Here is a 22680-nt window from a genome sequence, read left to right as displayed (position 1 = left end):
TGGATCAGACACAAAATATTCTTGGGAATTTTGACTCTATCAAGATACCGAATCAGAAACATCAGTGAACAGACAGGAAGAAACAGAATCCTTTAGACCAGGTTGAACACCACTTTTTGAAAAGCCCAGAGTCCCCTCTGGTCCCTGTGTTCTGTTTGGTGAATTTTTCTTGACAGTTGGTGGGTTTTTTTTGCCAGAACCACAACAAAGGGGGTCCTTGAGTTTCCCTGGGAGTGTTTCCTTAGACCTGCACCTCTCCTAGACCTCACAAAGGTGTTATTGTTGCTGGCTCACTGGGCGCCCGGCACCTGAGCAAGATCAAAGGCATTTTCTGATGCCGGCATGACCACAGTCTCGCCCTCGCCACATAACATTAAAGCTGATGATTAATCCCGTTGGCCCAGAAGGTCCCTTCCCACTCCCAAGTACAAAGCTGGATGGGGGTGGGGACTTTATTTCCAGCACAACACGACCATAATAAAACCGGCATTTTATGGCCCTAATTCATTGCAACCAACTGCAGCTGCCCATCAAACTCGTTAAAGCACCAACAGTTGCTTCATGTGAGCCTTATATATCACTAGGAGAACTTACTAAGAATCTCCACCATTTCTGAGTGTCTGCTCTAGACTAGATACATACGTGCACAATTCACACTAACCAGCAACACCAGCCCCGATGGGATGGAGGAAGAATGTGAGATTTGGAGAAGTAGCTCACCTCTCCGGTCACAAGCTCAAAAAGTGCATGAGCAGGGGTTCACCCCGCATCTGGAGAGCTCTGAAGCCCAGGCCAGCTCCAAGTCTTTGAGGGAGGGGCCATGGGGCACAGCACTGCGAGAGGCACTGAGTGGGATCTGAGTGCTGGGTCTGAGTGCTCTGCTCCAGCTTAACAGCTTGTGACCCAGGGAACATTTCTGGATTTTTCTATGCCTTAGCTGCCTAATTGGCAAAATCGATCCTTTAGGAAAAGGGAGTACCAATCCCATTAAAAGACAAGGAGAATGAGGAGTGGGGACATGACAGAGTCCCTCAGTTTCGTTTGGATTTGCGTCTGCTCAGAAGTCTGAACTGAGTGTAGTTAAAATGTCTGAAATTCAGATTTCACAGGAGGAACCAGGTTAGATGCGTCCCTGTGAAAATGGGAGTGATTTTAAATAGGTTTCAGTCGGGGTTCAGTGAAGAAAAGCTAGGCGGTGCAGACTCATGTCCACAGAGGTGAGGGCGGGCTGCCTGGCCTTAGGGTACCTCCTGGGCGAGGCGGCCGGAGGCCTCTGCAGACCTCTCCCTTGAGGGACAGCTGGGCCCTACAACAGGGCGGCTGAGGGGATTTTAAAAACTCAATTAAAAAAGTTTCACTTAAGACCTTGTCCATAGAAACAAACAAAAGGAAAACATTTTTTGTTTTGTTTTGTTTTTTGGGCTTTCTTTTGGCGCGGGGGGTGGGGGGGAGGGCAGGATCAAGGAAATCTATGACCTTAGAATCCAACATAAATGTCCCCTCAGGGAGGTGTCCCTAACCCTGGACCCTTCCCAGGCAGAGTCAGTCCCTGCGTCCTTTCTGCCTGACAGCACCAGCCCAACTCTTCAAGAGCTAACCACCACGGAGCGCTCCCTTCACGGTGAGTGCATCACGGCCTCATTTCACACTCGGAACACCAGGAGCTGTGTATTTGGACTCTCCACATTTTGTAGAGAAGCAATCTGAGCCCCAAAGGGCTAAGTGCCTTGCCGGGGGCCCCATACTTAGTACGCAAAGGAAGTACAATTGGAAACCAACGCGGCTGGATCTACCATGAAATGGGAAGCAGTAGACACTGTGTGGCACATGGTAGGTGCTCAGAATCCCGGGTTCCATGTGCACGGATATTCTGGGGCCTTGTACTGGTAATGCCAGCTAGGATGATGCCTCATCGATAGGAGGACTTCTGTCACTCTTATGTCCCCAAGGTTTAGCACAGCTCCAGACACAAGAAGTAAATACGTACTCAACCAGAATATTTCATGGTAAAAAAGGCTCACTGGTCCCTACTGCTATTCACCATAGTTTGACATGGCACCTGATTCCCTCCATGGTCACAGAGATTCTGCCCTGGACTGGGTCCACGCTCATCCTCGCCCACCTTCCCTCTCTTCCTCCCCCCGCCTGCCTCCTCCTCCTCCCCCTCTCTCCCTCTATTTTACCCATCTGGGAAAATTCCAAGGAGTCGTCCATCTAAGTTTAACAGAGTAATGACTTTTAAATAAAAATATGGTAGAAATGGGTACTTATCGAAATGGAATGCTTTCAGACTCATGCATTTAAAGGAGATATAAATTTTAGGGCAGGCACTAAATTTTAACTGCAATCTTGGAGAACGCCTTTCCACTAATTCATGGAGAAAAATTAACAAAGTGAAAATTGCTTATCAGTGTTCTTTTGAAGTCATGATATGCAGCCCAATTCTATAGATCATCAGGGCGCTTCCAGGGAGATGGATTTATATTGATTTGGAGAGAACTCAGCGGCCAAGGAAAACAGACACCCCTTTGCAGAGAAGACTCAGCAACCCATTAGGGACAGATCAGCCTGGGAGCAAGGTGTTGCCACCCTTGGATCCAATTTCAGCCCTCATGCCTGAGCTTTCTGACCAGGGAGATGTCAAAGACAGACTCAGACCTCTACTTTTTAAGAATCTGGCCTCTGAACAAAGATACAGCAAATTTAAGCACAGCTTTTGGGAGACGGGCTGGGCTTCTGGCTACATAGAGCAGGCGGGCAGCAGGAGGGGAAGGAACTGACAGGCAAAGGCCCCAGCAAGTCACGTCTCCTCTTAGGCTGCCCCCCTCCCCCCACACCCCGCTCTCCACCCACCTGCCGGTGGTCGCCCCGCCCTCTACCCAGCAGACTCACCCCCATGTGACAAGAAGATGTTCCACAGATGACAGCCAGCCGTGACGTCACTGGCTGTCCCTCACAGGCAAGGCCATACCCTCTCACATCTGCTCCAATCACTCCTGTGAGAAAGTAAAACAAAACAAACCCCTCTTTAAAAAAAATAATAAAATAAATCATGAGAAAAGAACACTAAGAACAAGCAAACAACAACACTCCTTTATATAGCCAAACACAGAGAGAGCGTTCCTGTGTAGGCCAGTGTGGGGAACCTAGGAAACATGTGATGTCTGTGCTTTGTCTGGTCCATGTACAGCATCTAACTGTTGTAGGAATCCTAGTCACTGTCATTAGAATAATCAAAGCCGTCAGGAAATACCAGGCACTATGCTGAACATTTACGTGGAGGACCTCCTTTTATATTAACCCTGTCAAGTCCGTCTTGTCAATGCCACACCCATAGGTGGAGAAACTATACAGCATGTGTCAGGAAGTGGGAGCTGCAGACATGCCAACATTCCTCACTACAACACAGGCAGGGGTGCAGTGTGCTGGGGCAGGGCAGAGACTGGGCTCCAGGTGACCTCCCCAGCTCTACCCAGCACCAGCCTTGACCCCACTCTCACTGTCTTTTCCACTTCAAGGCCTTTGTACTTGTTCTTCCTTCCATCTGAAATGCCATTCCCCAACCTCTTTGCCAGTCTACTCCTATTTATTCCTTACTCAAATGTTACTTCCTCAGGCGGCTTCCCTGGTCCTTCAGGAAAGATGGGAGTCTCCCTGTTCAGTATTCAAACACACCCTTGAACTTCCCTAGCACACAAGACAGTGTTTTGTTTTGTTTTTTAATTTAAACTCAAGTAGTGTATATATATTTGTTATATATGTATATATATATATATATATATATATATATATATATATGTGTGTGTGTGTGTGTGTGTATATGGCCAATATATAGCACATCATTAGTCTCAGATATAGTGTCCAATAATTCATCAGTTGTATATAACACCCAGTGCTCATCATATCACATGACCTCCTTAATGCCTGCCACCCCATTAACCATGCCCTTCCCAGCTACTCTCCAGCAACTCTCAGTTTGTTTCCTATAGTGAAGAGTTCTCTCATAGTCTTCTATGGAGAAATACCTGTTCATGTCTTCTGCCCATTTCTTGACTGGATTACTTGTTTTTTGGGTGTTGAGTTTGTTAGGTTCTTTGTAAATCATGAACACTACCCATTTATCTGATATGTCATTTGCAAATATCTTCTCCCATTCCATAGGTTGCCTTTCTGTTTCTTTGTTTCCTTTGCTGTGCAGAAACTTTTTATCTTGATGAAGTCCTAAAAGTTCACTTTTTGCTTTTGTTTCCCTTGCCTTTGGAGATGTGTCTATCAAGAAGTTGCTGTAGCCGGGGTTGGAGAGGTTGCTGCCTGTGTTCTCAAGGATTTTGATGGATTCCTGTCTCACATTTAGGTCTTTCAACCATTTTGAGTTTATCTTCGTATATGATATAAGGAAATGGTCAAGTTTCATTCAGCAACATGTGGCTCTCCAATTTTTTTGGGTGCACCATTTATTGACGAGACTAGACTTTTTCCATTGGATATTCTTTCCTGCTTTGTTGAAGATTCATTGACCATACAGTTAAGAGTCCATTTCTGGGTTCTGTATTCTATGTGTGATCTATGCGATCTACGTGTCTGTTTTTATGACAATACCATACTGTCTTGATAATTACAGCTTTGTAATATGGCTTGAAGTCTTGGATTGTGATGCTACCAGGTTTGGTTTTCTTTTTTTAACATTCCTCTGGCTATTCAAGGTCTTTTCTGATTCCATAAGAATTTTAGGATTATTTGTTCCAGTTCTCTGAAAAGTGTCGATGGTATTTTGATAGGGACTGCACTGAATGTGTACATTGCTCTGGGTAGCATAGACATTTTAATAACATTTATTCTTCCAAACCATGAGCATGGAATGTTTTTCTATTTCTTTGTGTCTTCCTTAATTTCTTAAGTGTTCTGTAGTTTTTAGAGTTCAGATCTTTTGGCTCTTTGGTTAGATTTATTCCTAGTTATCTTAGTGGTTTTTGATGCAATTGTAAATGGAATTGATTCCTTAATTTCTTTCTTCTGTCTCATTGTTACTGTATAGAATTCCAACTGATTTCTGTGCATTGATTTTATATCCTGTCATATTACTAAATTCTTATATGAGTTCTGGAGTTTGGGAGTGAAGTATTTTAGGGTATTCCAAACTGAGTATCACATTATCTGTGAAGAATAAGAGTTTGACTTCTTTGCCAATTCGGATGCCTTTCTTTTTGTTATCTGATTGCTGAAGCTAGGAGTTCCAGTACTATGCTGAATAACAGTAGTGAGAGTGGGCATCCCTGTCATGTTCCTGACCTCAGGGGAAAGCTCTCAGTTTTTCCCCATTGAGAATGATATTTGCTGTGGGCTTTTCATAGATGGCTTTTATGACATTGAGTTATGTGCCCTCTATGCCTACACTGTGGAGAGTTTCAATCAAGAAAGGATGTTGTATTTTGTCAAAAGCTTTTTCTACAACAATTGAGAAGATCATATGGTTCTTGTCTTTTTAAAAATTTTTTATTAATGTGGTGCATCACATTGATTAACTGATTTGTAGATGGTGAACCACCCTGGAAGCCCAGGAAAAAATTCCACTTGGTCATGGTGAATAATCCTTTTAATGCACTGTTGGAGCCTACTGGCTAGTGTCTTGGTGAGAATTTTGGCATCTGTGCTCATCAGGGATATTGATCTATAATTCTCTTTCATAGTGGGATCTTTGTCTCGTTTTGGTCAAGGTAATAATGGCCTCATGGAACAAGTTTAGAAGTTTTCCTTCCCTTTCTGTTTTTTGAAACAGCTTCAGAAGAATAGGTATTAAACACTGGTGGTTTTAAAAGCCTACATTGCCTGCCTCTTCTATAATAAAAGCTTCTGGAAGCTGGCACTTTCTTACCCACATGCTGAGAAGCCCAGCCCCTACATAGATGCTGGTGCAGAGCAGGAGACAAAAGTACCAATGCGTGGGAATGTAAGGATAAGGAAGACAACTCCCTGTCCTCGGAGTGTTTCCAGTCTGGTGAGAGGAAAGAGAACCCTAAAGGTATGGGGCTTCAGTATGGGGAGTCAGGATAGGATGGAAACGTGGAGACCACAGGAGCAGCCTAGCTCAACCAGCAGAGGTCAGGGAGGTTTCCCCAGAAGGTGTGTCTACACTGTTCTGCAGGAATTGGCTAGGGGAAAGGCAGGGTGGGGGTGCCTCCTCAGGCCATAAATCCCCAGATATTGACAGTATTGGCTGCTCAGCAAGCAGGCCTTTCCAGAAAGCAGGATCTCAAGGGCCAATGAGATGCTCTCACATTCCAACAACTTCCTAGGTTTTTCCAAGGCTTTTTCCAAATTCTACCTTCCTAAGCACAGCCACTTAAAAACCTGGGCCATTGTTCAGAGGCCCAGCAGCAGGGGGAGGTAAGACTCTTTTAAACTTCCTGTGGTGATTATCACCGCAACGAGGTCCCAGCAACCGGGTGATTGAGGTCTGAGACTGAGCCCGTAAAAGTCCTGGGCCTACGGGTTTTCATCAGGTCCCTTGCTCTGCTCCGCACTGTGGGATCCTGCAGACTGCAGTTCAACTTCGGCCGGGAGATCTGAAGGCTGTAGGAAGTAGAGAGCCAGAGTGTGTCTCCTTCTCCTGAATGACTTCAGTTCTGCTGACAGGGCCACATGGCTCTGATATCTGCTGACACCTTTGGACTCTGGTAATGTCCTCCTTCCTTTGTCACTCTGGCTGGGGTAGTAGCAGCTTCCATTTTGCTGATCACTGGCTAGCTTCACAAGGATGTAGCCCGCCCTGGCGACTTCGTTATTTGGGTCACCAATTTTCTGTACTAAATTTCCTGTTTTTTAAATTTTCTAGGTGGACCCAGAGTGATACAGCTCCCCATCTAGGGCACAAAGGGTTTTGCACAGGAAGAAACCCTAGATTTGAGCTAGTATTAACTGAGCTAGTATTAACGCGCTCTCTCCATACCTACCTCATTTTATTCTTAAAACCACTGAATGTGACTGTTATCATCCTCATTTCAGAGAAGAGGAAACTGAAGCTTACAAATGAGGGGTAACTTAACCACGTTCACATAGCTCACAAGAAGCAGGATTAGCATTCATATCCAGGTAGGTTCGTTCCTAGGTTGTTTTCCAAGATAAAAACCCAATAACCGGGTGGCTGATATTATCTGTAGATCTCAAAATACTAGGGTCTTAAAGATACTGATCCTGAGATCCCTGACAGAAGAGGGGTCAGCCACTGGTGGTCCACAGTGTTATAAAAAAGTTCAGGGAATTCCTGATGATGGCCTATACTTACTAACTCTACATATATAAAGCACAGGCAAAGCATATCTCACAGGGTTTCAAATGGGAAAGTGAGAAAAAAATAAGTCTATAGTACTATTTCCTTGTTTCTTCTCCAGTAGTTTCATTGTTGGTACATCTAGGCTTGGAATCTGAGGACTAGGGCACTGTAATGGGAGAAGAGTAGAATTTGGAGACAGGAAGATCAGCTATAAAATGAAGACAACAGCAGTATCATATGGTCACTGGGATACTAAGGAGATTTCAAAAATAAAAGTTTGAGTAATGGTAGCTATGTCTCCATTGCTACTATCACAACGACCCTCACCACTAGCACCATCATCAGCACCAACAACCACTCAATGATTTCCCAAGAGACAACTATATTCTTTCTTCCCTCCTAGCAAATATATCAGACATCTAAGATAGGCTGAGTGCTGTGCTGAGCTCTTTAAATATTATCTCATTTAATTTCCACAATGCCTACCTTCTTTCCCTCCCTCAACAGATGCAGAAGGAAAGGTTCGGAATATTCAAGTGACAAGCCCAAGAACATGATGCAGATAGGAATGTCGGGACTGGACGTTGTCCTGTCTGATTCCAAAGCCCATGTTCCTTCTACACTCCTTCACTTTTTGATGTTATATTGCCTCATGTGAGGGAAACACATTTGTAAATATCGGCACACCACAGAACACTGGTAAGAGCCATGGGTTGAGAGTTAGAAAAGCTGAGTTTAGTCCCAATTGTGCCACACTACAACAAGGTCTGAGCCATTCCTCCACATCCACAATGTATATGTGAAGTCGCAAATGGGGATCCTTTCTCTGCTCTTTTCGACATACAACACACGGTGCTTCTTCAAAAAACCAAGTAAAGTGTCTCCTTTTCTAAAAACAGGAAGGCGGAAAAATGCTTCCCCAAATCTTACACTCTCGAGCTCTGAGATGTTGATCACCTCAGGCCAGGCTCACCTCACATGGGCAAGAGGCAGGTCACGCCCAATTCCCTCCGGAGAAGCCCTCTAACCCTGCTTCATGTCCAGCCCAGTCCCCAGCAGGGCAGAGCCGACGCCTGCTCTGAGGCCACAGGAAGCAGAGAGCTGATGGATCTCATCTCGTTTTTGCTTCAGACACACAGAGCTTGGAGGGGCCTTCCCTGAGAAAAGAGGCCCAAAGCAGGGAAAGCAACCAGGCGCAGGAGGAGCTTTCTCGTTTCTGAATAAATACACTGCACAATCCAGAGAGAACTCAGGCTGCACGTGTACATCAGGAAACAATTCACAAGACGAGATTTTGACAAGCGCAGCCCTCAACGCTGCTGGGGCCCTTCATGGGACTGTAAAGTGTCAGTTTATTCAGCATTCTGCAGAAAGTTATTTAAAGGGCAAAATTAGCAGCTGAAGAAATAGGGAGGCCAAAGAAGTGAGACATTCAATCTTATTTTTCTTGAAACTTGCACAATGCTCGGCTGATGGTAGTTGCTCAATAAATTTTTGTTGAATGAGAAAAAAAAAAAAAAAAAAACCCAGCAGGAAAACAAGCTTAAGGGTCACTGAATCAATGCAAGCCTTCTTATTTAACGATCCCTACCCCTCCACATACACAGAACACAGTTTGTACTAAGGAACAGGTTTAAAATGAAATTAAAAAGAAAAGAATTAAAACTTCACGTATAGCTCTCCCATTTTCCCTTATCAGCTGTCTCCCTCCCTCTCCCCTATCTACCAACCATCCATCCATCCTTCCATCCATTTTCTGAACATCTGCTACATTTAGATGTAGTAGAAATGGAAACTTTGCAAATATTATGATTAAGAAAGCCAAACTGCTTTGAAAACTTTAAAGGATTTTATATGGGAGAAAATCATCTCAAGTTCTAGCCTTTGTGTTCTAATTATCTGGTACTTTATAAAGTACCTTATAGCTTGCAAAGCATCCTCAAACACTGTGCCCTTCATTTAGCTTTTAGAAAATCCCATGATATGTTATTTTCTCTCTAGGTCATAGTCAAAGGAACTGAATTTCAGAGACATGAAGTAAGTCAGTCAAATTTATTAAGCTACTTAGAGGCAGAAGTAAGAACTCAAACTAGGATTTTCTAAGTCTGTACATTTTGTGTTTTTTTGCGGGGGAGGGTTGGTTTTCATTCTGGTTTTCCCCTATGTTGGAAAATAAAAAGGTCTGCTACAGATGTGTTGGCATCTTGAAAAAAATTCCCTTGAAATAACAGTCTCAGACACATTTTCTGACGAGAAAAACAAAGGTTTTTGGAACACTACATAAGACTATCATCTTTTGATCATGTATTTGGCCATTTGGAGGGAAGAATAGATTGATAATTCTATCAATCTATTGATAAGAGAATTCTATCAAATGAGTTGTTCTACTGTGACCCTATCAGCCTCACCGGGGAGGAGGCTCTCTGGAGACCATCAGCCTCACGTTTATAAGGCCTGCACCAGCAACAGTCAGCTCCTGTAAGGGTTAGAAACGTCTCGAAAACGTTTCCACTCTGCAGAGGACAAAACACTGGTCTCTGCACAAGAAAACATGGCACTCCATTCTTCTAACTCTCTTTCAGGCTATCCGGAATAGAACATACGAGGTCAACATTATAGTGCTGTGCTTAAAGACATGGGCTCATTCGTTGTGTGACCTTAATCACATTTCTTCGTCTTTATTTCCATTTCCACATCTGTACAATTTGAATAATGGTATCTTCCTCTAGGACTGCTACAGGGATTAGATGTGTGAATATATGTAAAGTGCCGTCCAACAGAGAGACAATGCTCTGAAATGATGGAAATGTTCTAGATCTGCACAGTCCGATACAGTAGTCACCAGGCCCACACGGCAACTGAGCACCCAAAACATGGATTGTGCAACTGAGGGACTGATGCTTCTCTCTTGTTCAGCTTTGCTGAAACAGCCACGTGTGACCCGCGGACGCATCCAGCGCAGGGCAGAGCGCGCCCAGCATATATGAACATCTGACTGTCTTTGTTACTGAAGTTATTGTTGTCCTCAGACTGCGAGACTTGACTGTCACTTATATGCCCTTGGGCAAATGCCTTGATCTCAAAGGACCTCAGGTTTGTTATCTGAAGATTCTGGAATACCAACACTTACCTAACAACATTGCTGTGGGAATTAAGTGAGATGCATATGGAACATACCAGTACTTAATAAATGAAAACCCTTAAATTCAGGACCTATGGAAGTGCTTGGCAAAACTGTACAGTCTTTCTACTTAGTCCTGTGTCTTGCTCATCCATACCACTGGTCATTTGCTCGTGCTGTTCCTTCTGCTGAGAATATTCATTCTACAATACACTCTCCCCCCTGACAATCACCCTGACAAAAACAGACTACATTTTGAAGACTCAACTCTTTCAAAAGAAGTCTTCCCTGACCACATTTTCCCTCATTCCCCCCAGGTACTTCGGCCAGGGAGAGCCAACAGAGCCTCTCTTACACCCCACTCCCTGACACTGTCCAGATTCATCCGTGTATCTGTGATTTCTTTGTGTGCACAGCTGTCTCCCTCTACTACACTATGAGTAGACTGAGGCCAGGGCAGTGGCTCACTAAGTTTTGCTGCTGTTGTTATTTTAAGCCTTTTTTTTTTTCCAGTACTTTATTATTTATTTGTCAGAGAGAAAGAGAGAGAGAGAGACAGAGAGCACAAGTGGAGGGGGGGCAGCAGAGGGAGAAGGAGAAGCAGTCTCCTTGCTGAGCACAGAGCCAGATGCGGGACTCGAATCCAGGAATCTGGGATCATGACCTGAATTGAAGGGCAGACACTTAACCAACTGAACCACCCAGGTATTCCACTATCGTTGTTTAATGTATGAATGGATGGATGTGGTAGAAGGCAGAATACTAGTAAAGCCCAAGGCATTTTCTAGAAAAATGTGGCAGATGTAATCTTGGAAAAATGCTCTATGTCTTAATATGACTAACGGGGAAAAGTGCTGAAGCAGTTTGAGTGACAACTCCTGGGTAATAGTAAAATTATTACTAGCGCCTCACAACACACCTTGTTTAGAAGAGTTAAAATCACTGGCAAAGAGGAAAGTTCCTAAGATCCTTATGCTTACTGCAAGATGGCTTTGTGCCTGACACTTGCCAAAACTACAGTATTAACTCTTCTCACAATCCCAAGAGGTAGTTATTACTTCAGTTTTACAAACAGGGAAAATGAGACCAAAGTTGTCAAGTAAATTGTTCAAGATCCCTCAGAGGGAGAGTGGGGGAAGAGGGTATCACAAGTGGTTCCACTGAACGCTAAATCCTAAAGAGCCCACAGAAATTAGTTCCTTTCTTTTCAACTGTGTGCAAGAATGCGAAGGATTTACACTCAGCATAGCTGAACTCGGATCCCTTTCAGGATTTATTGTTGTAATGCCACTACAGCAAGCCCATGGGGGTCATCTCAAGCCCAACACAAGAAGGAGAATGAAACAGCTGAAAAGATTTCTGTGAGCCTAGCGTTTGATGAAATATCACTTTGGCTTTTAAATTCGGTTTAGACTTCACCCATGTCTAAATCCTGAAGTAGACTTATCTTTAAAAACAACAACAATATAAACCCATACATGAAAATCCTACAAAGAAATTTTACACACCTTGGCGCGGTCACAGTCTCCTGTCCCCACACTGCACCCTCCACAGAGCCAGAAAGAGAACAGTGAGGGGTCTCCATCTGAATGAGAGGTAGACAGACTTTCACTGGCTACTTGAACTCGTTAGGGTGTAATGGTTAAGAACAAGGGCTCTAGAACTGGACTACCTGATTTAAAAATTACTTCACCTTCCTGTGCCTCAGTTTCCTTGTGGAAAAAATTGGAATGATGACCATGCAGAACTCAGAAAGCTATTGGGCAGATGAAGTACGGAGAACATGGCATGGGACACAGTTTACTCAGTATATTTTTGCCATTGTTGTGACGACTGGCAACTCTTGGTCGGGGGTGTTAACAGCACGGCTTGGCAAGAGAGCAGATGCTCTCGTCGGCATAGTTATTTGGGTTTACTTGGATTGACTGGAACATTTTTGTTTTCCTACCCTTGCGTACACAACCGGTGACAGAATAATGGGGGGCTCCGGGGAATAAGGAAGATGAGGTACCAGATAGCAGCAACAATCCGGGCTAACATTTTAAACATTGTTGAGAATAAACCAAAAGCTGTTTTTATCTCTAAAAGCTGCAATAACATGTAGCGCTCCTCATACCACAATTCTACTTGGCGATGGCATTTCTCACTTCTTTCTAAAAGCTACCCTGGGAGGGCCAGAGAACAAAGAACCAACCTTCAGAGAACTGGGTCTTACTCCTCTGTCCCTCCCTTCTGGCCAGAAAGATCAAATCTCGAAGGTAGACTAATACGTAATAGCTTGGAAATCTGAGCCTTGGGAGAATGCTAGCAAAATCCACAGCAAAGACAAAGCAAAAACTTGGTTTCAGAAATTCCTTTCTCCCCAACCTCAGTACGGCCTCCAGACTACTTGGACATTCTCATCTATGACCTCATCAAAGACAATTTTTCACTTGCAGTATTAGACATGGTAAAGGGTCAGGCTGAAATCCAATGCAAATAGCCAAGTTAACACACAAAAATTACTTTTAAAATAAAGAAAGCAAAAGAAAGAGGACTGGTCCAAGTATAAGAAATGTATCTTATGAAATAAATCCTTAAACAGATCTGAAACTGATTCTAAATCACACAGCTTCCTTCTGATATCTTACAAACTAATTCAGCAGCTATATCCTGAATCCCAATTATATGCCACGCACTGTATTAGGGGCTAGAGATCTACAGATGGAAGATGTTTCCTTTTATTCTACGAGGTCCCAGCCCAGTAGGGGTGGAGAGATATATAGAAGACAGCATGGAGTAAGTCATGACTCAGACCCAAGCAACTCTAACGGCAGTATGGAGCCCTGGCCCCCGACCTAGCTTGGTTAGTCAGGGAGGGCCCCCTGGAGGAGGTGAGGCAGGAGTTATGTCAGTCAGCAGGGGGAGGAGAGAGGGAAGGAGAGGCGTCTCCAATAGACCTCGAGACCAGACAAAAACACAAGAGAAAGAAATAGAGGACGCATGGCCACTGGGCCACACAATCTGAGGAGACGAGAGTCTTGTATTCTGAAGGCCTTGGCTGGTATAAAGGTCTGGGTCCGAATCAGACAGATCTACACTCGGTTCCCAGTTGAACAGTGTGCTCAGCAACCTTAGACAAGCTAACTTATCTCAGCTAACTTTGAGGCTCGGTTTTCTTGGCTGTAAGGTGGGAAGAACGGCGCTTCCTTTACAGAGTCATTCTTCCTGGCTTTAGCACTGTATGTCCAGTGTCCCAGGACACCTCTCCACAGTCCCAAGCAAACTGGAATGGTTGGTCACCCTATGTATAGGGCAAGTGGCCTTGTGCCTGGCATAGAGGAACTGCCAAATAAATGTTAGTGTCCTACTGCTCCCTGGAGAAAGCAACAGTATGTTTCCCTCAGCAAGCTTCTTGCCCCTAGACAATGATCTCATTTATAAAATTCTCGGATGGCTCCTTCAAGGTGGAGAGAGGAACCAGCAGCCCTGATAATGCCCTCAAATAGAGAGCAGACCAGGGAGGTGCTGCAGGAAGACACCAGGAGAGACACAGGACCGCTCGGACAGCTTGTAGGACATTCAGATTATGGGGCAAGGCCTGAAATCTCAAGAGAAAAAGAGCTCATCTCTCCCCAGCCTCTGACGCCAAACTCAGCACCTCCTCCCTTGGTATGATTTTCGGTTCCATCAAAATCTTCCAGAGGTTTTGTGGGGTTAGTTGAACATTGACAGATTCTTCAAAGCCTGGAATTCAGTCTGCCAGCCAAAACCGAGCCAAGTTTCTGTGGGGCGAGGAGCTCCCCCAGGGAGGGTCACGGGGCTCCACCACACGTAGACTGATTAATCTACCCTTACCCCAAGCTTCAGACAACAAGGAGACAAGAAAGAAAAGTAGATCCTGAAGCTGGATCCTGATTCAACACCCCCAGCCCCACTCCCGGGAGAGCGTGGGTGGGAGTGTAAGGTGACTCTCGGCACCGGACAGGAATCAGGCCAGAGCGGCAGAGAATTAAAAGTGATACACAGAGCAGCTGGGGGTGGGGGTGGAAAGAAAAACAAAAAACAAAATCTGAGCAAGATGAAGGGCCCAGGTTTTAACACAATGAATGACATGTGGCTGAAATAGTTTCAAAGAGAACAAAAGCTTAGATAAATAAATAGTGTTGGAAGATGAGAGCAAAAATGAATTACAGGAAATCCCCCACGGAATACACAGGCATTTTTCAAAAACTGCAGTTGAAACAGCATCTCTGCTTTGGCGGAGATCAAGATTCGGCTTTGGCGGAGATCAAGACTCATAGCCTACCTATGCACCTGCTCCTGAAGCCTGCTTCTTGGGAGCAGGGCCCTGGCTAAGCATGGCTGTCCTTCCTCTGAGCCCATTCCAGGCTCCATGGGGGTAATGGGCAACAGCCAGAAAGGGAAACACTTCCAGGCACCCCAGTGACTCCCTGTATCATCTCAGGCCAATGAGCTGAGCTCCTTGCTTCTCTGATACCTCATCTGTAAAAGGTTAGTGATGGCTTTAAAGTAAAAGTAAAAATATAACCTTGGTTTGAAAGCACAGTGCTCGTATGTGTGAGGCCCTGAGTAATGTTCCCAACCTACTGCGCTCAGAAGGAGTCAACGTGAGCAGCATTTATCCAGCACCAGCCTACGTCCAGGGCTGCACTTGGCATTGTGTGGGAAACAGCATTCGCAGAAGCCCAGTCACTGTCCTCGATGAGCTTACAAACTCACAGGAGCCACAGCCGCCAGAACACAGCAGACTGACAATGTCTGCAACAGAAGCACCAACAAGCCTCTGGCAGGCAGAGCAGAGGCCTCTCCGGTGGGGGTGGGGGTCACAAGCAGGTCTCCTTCGCCCTGATGACTTGACACACCTGTGCTCCAGGTCCGGTCCCGGCCGATCTCAAAAGCCTTAGCATTCACGTCACTTTACATCACTCGTGTGTAGTACCTACCCGTGCCAGGCACGGTGCTAAGTGCTTCATGGAAATTAACTGATTTCATCCTCACGACTACTACTATGATGCCCACCTTGGAGACGAAAACTGAGACCTTCCAGGTTCAGTAACGGACACTCGATCGCACACGGAGCAGCGGGTGATGACGTGGAACGTAACTCAGTCTGGCATGAGGAGTCATGCTTTCCCCCAAGCACTCGGCCGCTGGAATGCTACAGGTGGCTCTGGTGCACATAGCCACACTTTCTATTGGATAGACGCTCTCTACCCACATCACTGTTCACTCTCTGTCTCCTCTGAAACTCTGGATTTCAAAGGGAAGAATTCTCCAGCGATTTAAAAAGTAACTCCCGGTCTGCCACCTCAAAGCACCTGCAGGCAAGTCCAGACTGCGGCCAGCTCGGGGCTGTTCCCTCCTGAGCACGCCACAGCAGGGACTCAACAGCCCCTTTCCATGTGGTCCAGAAGCAGCAACCAATGGGAGGATGTGAAGCAGATGCCACTGGCCAGGGGCTTCCAACTTCGTGGTGGCCCCCTGGGCACTGTCCCCAAAGTGAGCCTGTTCTTCTCATCACCCATGTCCTCCCCATAGCCAGGCTTCTGCCTGTCACCCTACAGCCTCAGTGCTGGCAGGCCAGCAGGCATTCCCTCATTTTACCCTCTGTCACCTTCCCGTGGGGCTGTGCGGCCTGAGTCCATCCGGTTGTTGACACAGAATGGCATAATCTGCTGGCTGAAACAAGACACATTTCTCCCTCACAGTTCTGGTGCCTAGGCATCTGGCTGAGACCAAGGTGCCGGCAGGGGCAGGTTCTGCTGTCAGTCTTCTTCTTTATCTACAGATGGCTGTGGTTTGGCTGTGTCCTCACAGCAGAGAGAGAAGTACCACGCTTTCCCATCTCCTCTTAGAAAGGCACTAACCCTGTTCACAAGGGCTCCACCCTCAGGAGCAAATTTTCTCTCAGAGGCCCCACACTTACTTACTTACTTACTTACTTTCTTTCTTTCTTTTTTTTTTTTTTTAAGATTTTATTTATTTATTTGACAGAGAGAGATCACAAGTAGATGGAGAGGCAGGCAGAGAGAGAGAGAGAGAGAGAGAAGCAGGCTCCCCACTGAGCAGAGAGCCCGATGCAGGACTCAATCCCAGGACCCCGAGATCATGACCTGAGCCGAAGGCAGCGGCTTAACCCACTGAGCCACCCAGGCGCCCCACTTTCTTTTTTTTTTAACGACTTTATTTATTTATTTGACAAAGAGCAAGCACAAGCAGGGGGAGAGGCAGAGGGAGAGTGAGAAGCTGACTTCCTGCAGAGCAGGGAAAGCTCAATATGAGACTCGATCCCAGGACTCTGGGATCATGACCTGAGCTGAAGGCAGTGGCTTTACCAATTGAGCCACCCAGGTGCCCTTCTAATACCATCATATTTGTGCTTCGAATTTCAACATATGAATGTGGGCAGGGGGACACAAACTGTTCATAGCACACATGGTCCCAGATAGAGACAGAAAGGGCTTAGAGTCCTCGCTTACACATACAATGGAAGGTCCCTGTGTTAATATGCCGTGGAGAGAGCAGTAACTGATGACCTCATTTCAGCCAAGGAGGTTGGAATTCTACTTAACACATTGGTAAAGGGAGGCTTCCTGTTTAGACATCAAAAAAGAAAAAAAAAATATGAAAGAACTTCCTGGTTTTAATGTAGTCCAATTTATCAACCCTTTTCTTTATGGTTATGCTTATACTGATGTCCTATTAAAGAAATACCTCCTCATCCTAAAGTCATAAAGGACTTCTCCCAAATACTGCCTTTTAGAAACTTCTTATTTTACATTTCATACGAGGCCTATAATCCATTTGGAATTCAAGTTTTCCTGTATCGGCATCTGACACAGCCACTGTCTTTTTCTCACTGTTCAGTCTCTTTTTAATTTTTTAATCTTTCCCTCTTTTCCCTTCCTAGTGGTTCTGCCTTGGGCCCAACATTCAATACCTCTTACCTCAATGCTCTCCTATCCTGAGCCATTAGATCTGTGGTCTCTAGAGTCTCTACTTAAAAGCTATTACCTTAAGGATAAAAATCCAACTCTTTAAGATGGCATTCAAGGCTCTTGGAACCTGGTCCCCACACATACCTCCCACCTGTCTGTTTCCACATGCACACTCTGGATAACAGGCCTCAGTACTGTGCAGCCCAAACAGATATCCTCATGCTTCTGGATTTTAGCACACGCTATCTCCATCTGCCTCCCTCTCCCCTCTCCCCATCATCCCTGCCTGCCCCACACCTACTTTACCCATCTGATAAATTCCTTTCTTCTCTCTCCTATTTGTCTTTCAAATCAAATCAATATCATTCCTGAAAGAGACATCTTCCCGATCTACTCGGGTAAAATGAGTTTAAACTCCTGGAATATTCCATGCATGTTTCTATCAAACAGTTCCCACACCACATTGTGACCATTTACTTGTCTGTTTCTACAACTAGAATGTGAGTACCTTGAGGGCAGGGACTTAGATTTGTTCATACGTCTATCTCTACTTCCTAGACCAGTGCCTGCCAGTTAGTGAGGGTGTGTTACCTGCTGGCTGAAGGTAGAAAAAAAGAGACTATATTTTCACCGCCAGTTATTATTTCTTACTGCCAATCTACCGTATTTTACCAAAATTTTAAGTCAGCAGTGCTGGGTGACAGCTCAGAACAGTCCCTGGACTTTCCTATAGAACGTGGACTCTGAGACAAGTGTTTTCTAAACTTTGGAAGGTCTTGTGTTTTGCTTATTTAACGTTAGGATCCACAGCTCTGCTTTAAATGGATGAGTTCACTGCATACCTCCACCAAAAATAAGGGACTTTAATGAATGCCCAGTTTAGAAATCAGATGAATTACTGACTTGAAATTAATAAGTTATTACCTTCTTGCAAACACAAGAGAAAATGTATTTCAAATAAAGAAGTCACTTCCCGGGGCACCTGGGTGGCTCAGTGGGTTAAAGCCTCTGCCTTCGGCTCAGGTCATGATGCCAGGGTCCTGGGATCGAGCCCCACATCGGGTTCTCTGCTCAGCGGAGAGCCTGCTTCCTCCTCTCTCTCTGCCTGCCTCTCTGCCTACTTGTGATCTCTGTCTGTCAAATAAATAAATTAAAAAAAAAAAAAAGAAGTCACTTCCCTGCATTTAATTTAATAATCGCTAGAAGTCATACAAAGAGAATCCAAAAGTTTAAGTAACTCTTGCCTAATCAACGTATTCAGAAAAAAAAGTTGTCAAATTCCCTGTCTTTTCAAATTCCTTGTCCTCCCTTCAAGGCCCACTGCCACACCCCTATTCCAGGTTACCCCTTCTCTACCTCTCTTTCATCCTCCCCAACTACTGTGTATTGAACTACATAAAGCACTGCTGGAAATGACTTGGGTAAAACTCCCTTCAATGGCTCACCAACGCCTGGAGGAAGAGGGAGGAGCACAAACTTTTCAACATGGCGCTCAAGGACGGCCATCGTGCCTACTTCCTTGATGTGGATAGCCTCGTATTCCAGGAATCCCTTAGGGACACCAGAAATTTCAACCAAACTGCAAAGCTTAATCATTTCCCAACCACTTATCCCCACATTTATGTTACACTGTTCATTCATTAGACTCTATATTTCATTGCTTCCAGTGGAGATAAATACCTATGGTCTTATGCTCAGTTCAAAGCTACTCCTCTGTGAAAGTAAAGGAAATGCCATTACAAATGGAGTTGGGCAGCCCTGCAGAGGGTAGCTCTCACACATGTGCCGCTCACTGCAGCTGGCAACACCAGCAGAAAGATGGAGGAGAAGAATTATCTTGGAAGGGAAGCCATTTTTCACACAGGAATTTCATCTCCTGCTCGTAAGGAAAAGGAAGAGATCCCTCCCTGCCCCAGCAACAACACACTAGCCACCACTTACAGTCACTGAGAAATCACCGCGCCTCGAACTCTTATTCTTCTCTAGTGAACTTTTGTTCAAAAACAACCCTCCCCAATTGCTTCCTTCCTGCTACAAACATGAGCTTCTCTCCTTTGTTCTCTCGACATGTCAAGGGTTCGCCATAGTTAGCTTGTCCCATACTGCAACTCCTCTGACATTCCCGAATAAACTCATTCTGCTAGTTAGATAACTGGCTGTTTTATTTTTAAGGCTGACACCTCCCACTTCCCTGGAGGAGCACGGTACCTGATACTCGGGGGTTATCATTATGAGCTGTGTGACCCGGAGCAAGCTGCGGGAGTTGACATCAAGATTACACATGGAGATGATCCAGCACCCGGTTCTGGCACACGGAGGTCATTCAATGAATACTAGCATCTTTGTCCTTCCCCTGCCTTACTGTTTCAACTGAGAGATTTCCTCCTTTTTCAAATCCCTGTATAACCTGGTCCACATTCTATCGTTAAATCACTATCTTCACCACAGTTACTAGTATTGTGCTCAGCCTGTTGTTGATAAACAAACCCATTAACTACTATATATAATCATTCATTTAATGAGTGAAAGGCCGGGGTCTGAAGTTACAAAGACGAACAGACTGCTTTGCCCATAAGAAGCTCACAGTCTAAGTGGGGCAGAGAGTAATGCAACCATGTCTTCAATCATTTCAGTGTTACTGTTCATGTGTTACCTGTACTGGTGGACGGGCACAGGGGGAAGAACAGACAGGCTACACGCATCAGACTGGGCAATCATGTCACACCACAGTCACGCAGACAACTCATGAACAAGAGCCACATTATTCGGGCATATTTAATATATTTCACAGAGTTGAGTTGTGTGGGTATTTCTTTACAACTTTCAGCTGTGAGAGGCCTGAATCTAGAAGGCATGCAGTTTTTCTGCTCCTATGACCAGTTCTTGTGGGGGAGGCCCTCTGTGGGCTTTACAGTGGGGGAGCGACAGGTTGGTATACTTTTAACTCCTGAAACTAAATTCTGCCCAGGGGCTTGCAGCACTACAACTCCATGACCCCATCCGTCCTACTTACACCAAATCTAAGAGCTGAGGCTTTCCCTAGACCTGTGCATTAGATGCAAAAATTTTCCATGTTTTCTGTGTTTTGAAAAATTTTTTAAATATTATCTATGGCTAACTCAGTTAACACAGGCTTGGGGAAAGCTTTACGATGATAAGACCTGAAGTTGGACAGACCAAGGTTCTCAAAATTCTGCCAGACTCACTGCCTGAGCATAGGTTAAGTCTCATCTTTGTCTTTATACAGCAGGGGTAAGAATGTACACAGCTGCATGCTTTTGTTGCATCCATACCATGAACTGCCTCGGTGAACACTTGGGTAGTATGTGGCTTGGGAGAAGTGTCCCAGACCCAAGAGCTCTTCATTGTTCTGCTTTTGAAAAAAAATTTTTGTAAGATATACACTTTCCATTAGCCTGGGTTTAATTTTGCTCCTCTTGGACTATACACAGACAACTTTTGATGGTAACCAACTAGACTTTAGGCTACCCCCTCATGCTATCTTTTAAGATACCAGTGGTAAAGCACATCAGGCTTATGGGAGGATACGCTCCCAGGGACACCCGGCGCTGGTTGTGGGGAAATCTGCATTCTAACTAGTTCTTGGGGCAACTCTGCTTACTCATGCTTGAAAAGTAAACAAGGACAGAAGTCAGATAGTTTTTAAAAACACCTACAAATCATTCTAAGTTTAAATTAAATTTAAATTTAAATTAAATTAAAATACTTTTTTTGTGGATTAACTGCATCATGAATTCAATTTATTATGAATCATTGGAAATAATCTAAAGAACCCATTCTTTCATGACATTTCTCCATTTTCCATTCTCCATCTCCTATAAACGGTATTTGCTAAAATGGGAACAGAGAAGTGGTATGCGAAAGTCTGTCTTGCCACCAACAGAATGAGGATGGAACATTTCGAAGTATGGGCACAGAACTCCTTAGGCCTCTGGGAGAATTTCCCCCAGTTCAGACTTTAGTGAGCACACACAAACTCTGCACATTCTCTGTCTGGATCTGAAGCCAGAGAAGAGCGAGCCATGTGAAGAGAAAGGACTAGAGATAAAATTCCTTGTGCAAAAGACACTGGCAGAGATCAGAGGAGGTAGGAGACAGTAAAAAGGAGCCCTGCCTGGCCTTAGACCCGGAGGATGAGGGAATAATCAGCTGGAGATGGGTAAGTCAGAGATGGGGAATCAAGTTTCCCTTCCAGCTACAATGCTGCAGGTTGGTTAAGGGAAGTTGCAAGGTGGAGTACAAAGTCCTGGCAGGGACTGAGTTATTTCTGAATCCCCAGAGCCTGGCAAAATACATACCTGCTTTACTCTAATGAAGGGAGCTTTTGCTCTAAGCTTAAAATGAGATGGTATCTTTCTTACTGGACATACCCTCCTTTTGGAGTACCATCCATTGGTATTAAAAACCACAGCTATACCCCCGAAGGCAAACACTGGCTGCAGGACACCTGACATGGTTTTCAGATGACAGTCAGCGCCGAGGAAGCTTTTTGAATGGATAGGGTTGATCCAACTTCATTTCAGCATCCCGGCTCCTTGGCTTGGAATTCCAGGACATTTATAACTGAGCTTCTCACTGGGAAGGGCTAAGACTGGATGGGCACCCACCACATGTCAGGAGAATGTGTCTATACAGCCACCCAAGGAGGTACCATCATGATCCCCATTTAGAGAAGAAAAAGCTGAGACACACAGCCATTCCGCAACTTGCTAGTAAGTGGAAAGCTGGGAACTCTGGTGTCCACAGGGTCTGCTTCACGGCTTCTGTCTCCCCACCAGCTGCTGGAGCCCTCCAGAGAAAGGGCTAAGTCATCAGCTGCCAATCCCCATGCCTAGGGCATTACCTTAGGCCAAGCACGGGCCTAACACAGATTTGCCCACTGAATTTGTCTCCACCTTCTTTCTTACGCCATGACATGTCCCCTCACTATATTGAGGTCTGTTTCCCCAATGTTAGCACTCTGGACTAAACTTCAGAACTCTCTGTACTGGTAGCAACACCTGGTACTTTCCATCACTTACATAAATCTTTTCTTCTTTTTTTAAAGATTTTATTTATTTATTTGACAGAGATCACAAGTAGGCAGAGAGGCAGGTGGGGGGGGGTGGTAAAAATACACATGCATATGTTTATTTGGGGCTTTAGAAACCCCCCCTGCAGATAAATGCTCTAGGAGAAGATGAACTTGTCTTTGTTCACTACTGTATCCAACACACCTATAAATGGTACACGACACATAATAGGAAGACATCATGTATATGTTAAATAAAGGAATCAATCTTTAAATCTCTCTTGCCCACTGCTATCATTCATCCTGCAGATCTGTT

The 22680-nt window shown here is 44.9% G+C and overlaps 1 protein-coding gene across 22 annotated transcripts in view; it reads right to left on the bottom strand.

Moving 5' to 3' along the window:
- Nucleotides 1-22680, bottom strand: part of FGGY (FGGY carbohydrate kinase domain containing) — a 399594-nt gene that overhangs the window by 165276 nt on the left and 211638 nt on the right. For all 22 annotated transcript variants that reach the window (XM_082687728.1, XM_082687723.1, XM_082687710.1 and 19 more), the window contains one exon: nt 2893-2996. In XM_082687728.1, coding sequence (XP_082543854.1) covers nt 2893-2996 — 104 coding nt within the window. The remainder of the gene's footprint in view (nt 1-2892; nt 2997-22680) is intronic.

This window comes from Mustela nivalis (genome assembly GCF_964662115.1).
Source record: "Mustela nivalis genome assembly, chromosome: 10".
Taxonomy (NCBI): Eukaryota; Metazoa; Chordata; class Mammalia; order Carnivora; family Mustelidae; genus Mustela; species Mustela nivalis.
Note: the sequence above shows the minus strand (reverse complement) of the source record. Positions and strands in the feature narration are given on the sequence as shown.